Here is a 1,250-nt window from a genome sequence, read left to right on the forward strand (position 1 = left end):
CCTGCCCCCATCTTTTTCCCCCCCCCGTTATTCCCGTTTTCCCCCCCGTTTTCCCCCGTTTCTCCCGTTTTTCACCCTTTTTCCCCCGTTTTTCCCGCAGTACACGCGCTACCTGGAGTCCCGCACGGTGCCGGGCGCCCGCAGCGTTTTCCAGAGGGCCTGCGGCTTCCACCTGCCCCGCAAGCCCAACATCCACCTGCTCTGGGCCGCCTTCGAGGAGAAGCAAGGTCAGGGAGCCCCAAATGCCCGGGGGAGCCCCCAAAATCCGGGAATGGCCCCGGAACTGCCCCTTTTCAGGTTTGGGGCCGGGACTGGGGACTCTGAGGTGGGGATGGGGCTTAAAGGTCACCCCAGAGTGATCCAGGGACCCCCAAAATCAACGTGGGGATCCCAGTAACTCCTCTGTGGGACCCTATAACTGCTCCAAGGACCCCAATAACCCCGTTTCTTTGCTTTTTTCCCCGTTTTCCCCAATCCCAGAGGGAATGCTGAAGGGGCCTGGCTCATCCTGCGCCGCTTCGAGGCGGCGGTGCCGGGCCCGGGGACCCCAATAACGCCCCTGTGGGACCCCGTAACTGCCGTGGGGATCCCAATAACCGCATTTTTCCCCGTTTTTTTCCCTTCCTCTCCCGTTTTTCCCCGTTCCCAGGGAACGTGGAGGAGGCCCGGAGCATCCTGCGCTGCTTCGAGGCGGCGGTGCCGGGGCTGGCCATGGTGCGGCTGCGCCGGGTGAGCCTGGCAACACCATGAGCTGCTTCGAGCGCGCCCTGCGCAGCCCCCTGCCCGACGAGGCCAAACTCGTCTTCTCCCAGCGCCGCGTCGAGTTCCTCGAGGACTTCGGCTCCAGCATCCACAGGTTCGGGGGAAAAACGCCCTGGGGGGACCCCGAAAAGGGTCTGGGGGCTCCCCCCTGAGCCCTGCCCCCTCCCCAGCCTGCTCAAGGCCTACGATGAGCACCAGAAGATCCTGAAGGCGCACGCGGCCCGGAAACGGGCGCCCGAGAACGGGTGAGACCCCCGGGGCCCCCCAAAGTCAGCCCCAAAATCGGGCCCCCGCTTTGACCCCAGTTCTCCTCGCTTTTATCCAAATTCCCGCATTTTTAGCCCCTCAGTTCTGCCCCTTTTTGTCCCACTCTCGCCCCTTTTTAATTCCAACTGTGCTGCCTTTCACCCGAATTTGCACCTTTTTGCCCTCATTTCTCCCCTTTTCCCCCCCAAATGTGTCACTTCTCCCCCCAAATTTCTGTCCCC

The 1,250-nt window shown here is 62.7% G+C and overlaps 1 protein-coding gene across 1 annotated transcript in view; it reads left to right on the plus strand.

The window, feature by feature from the left end:
• The window catches only part of LOC103624408 (pre-mRNA-processing factor 39-like), a 9,783-nt gene extending 8,933 nt beyond the window's left edge, over nucleotides 1-850 (plus strand). Inside the window, exons 9-10 of the mRNA XM_017747261.1 lie at nucleotides 101-227; nucleotides 650-850. Of these exons, the coding sequence (XP_017602750.1) occupies nucleotides 101-227; nucleotides 650-750 (228 nt within the window). The 3' untranslated portion in view covers nucleotides 751-850. The remainder of the gene's footprint in view (nucleotides 1-100; nucleotides 228-649) is intronic.
• The last annotated feature ends 400 nt before the right edge of the window (nucleotides 851-1,250 follow it).

The sequence above is a fragment of the Corvus brachyrhynchos genome, unplaced genomic scaffold (genome assembly GCF_000691975.1).
Source record: "Corvus brachyrhynchos isolate BGI_N302 unplaced genomic scaffold, ASM69197v1 scaffold442, whole genome shotgun sequence".
Classification (NCBI taxonomy): Eukaryota; Metazoa; Chordata; class Aves; order Passeriformes; family Corvidae; genus Corvus; species Corvus brachyrhynchos.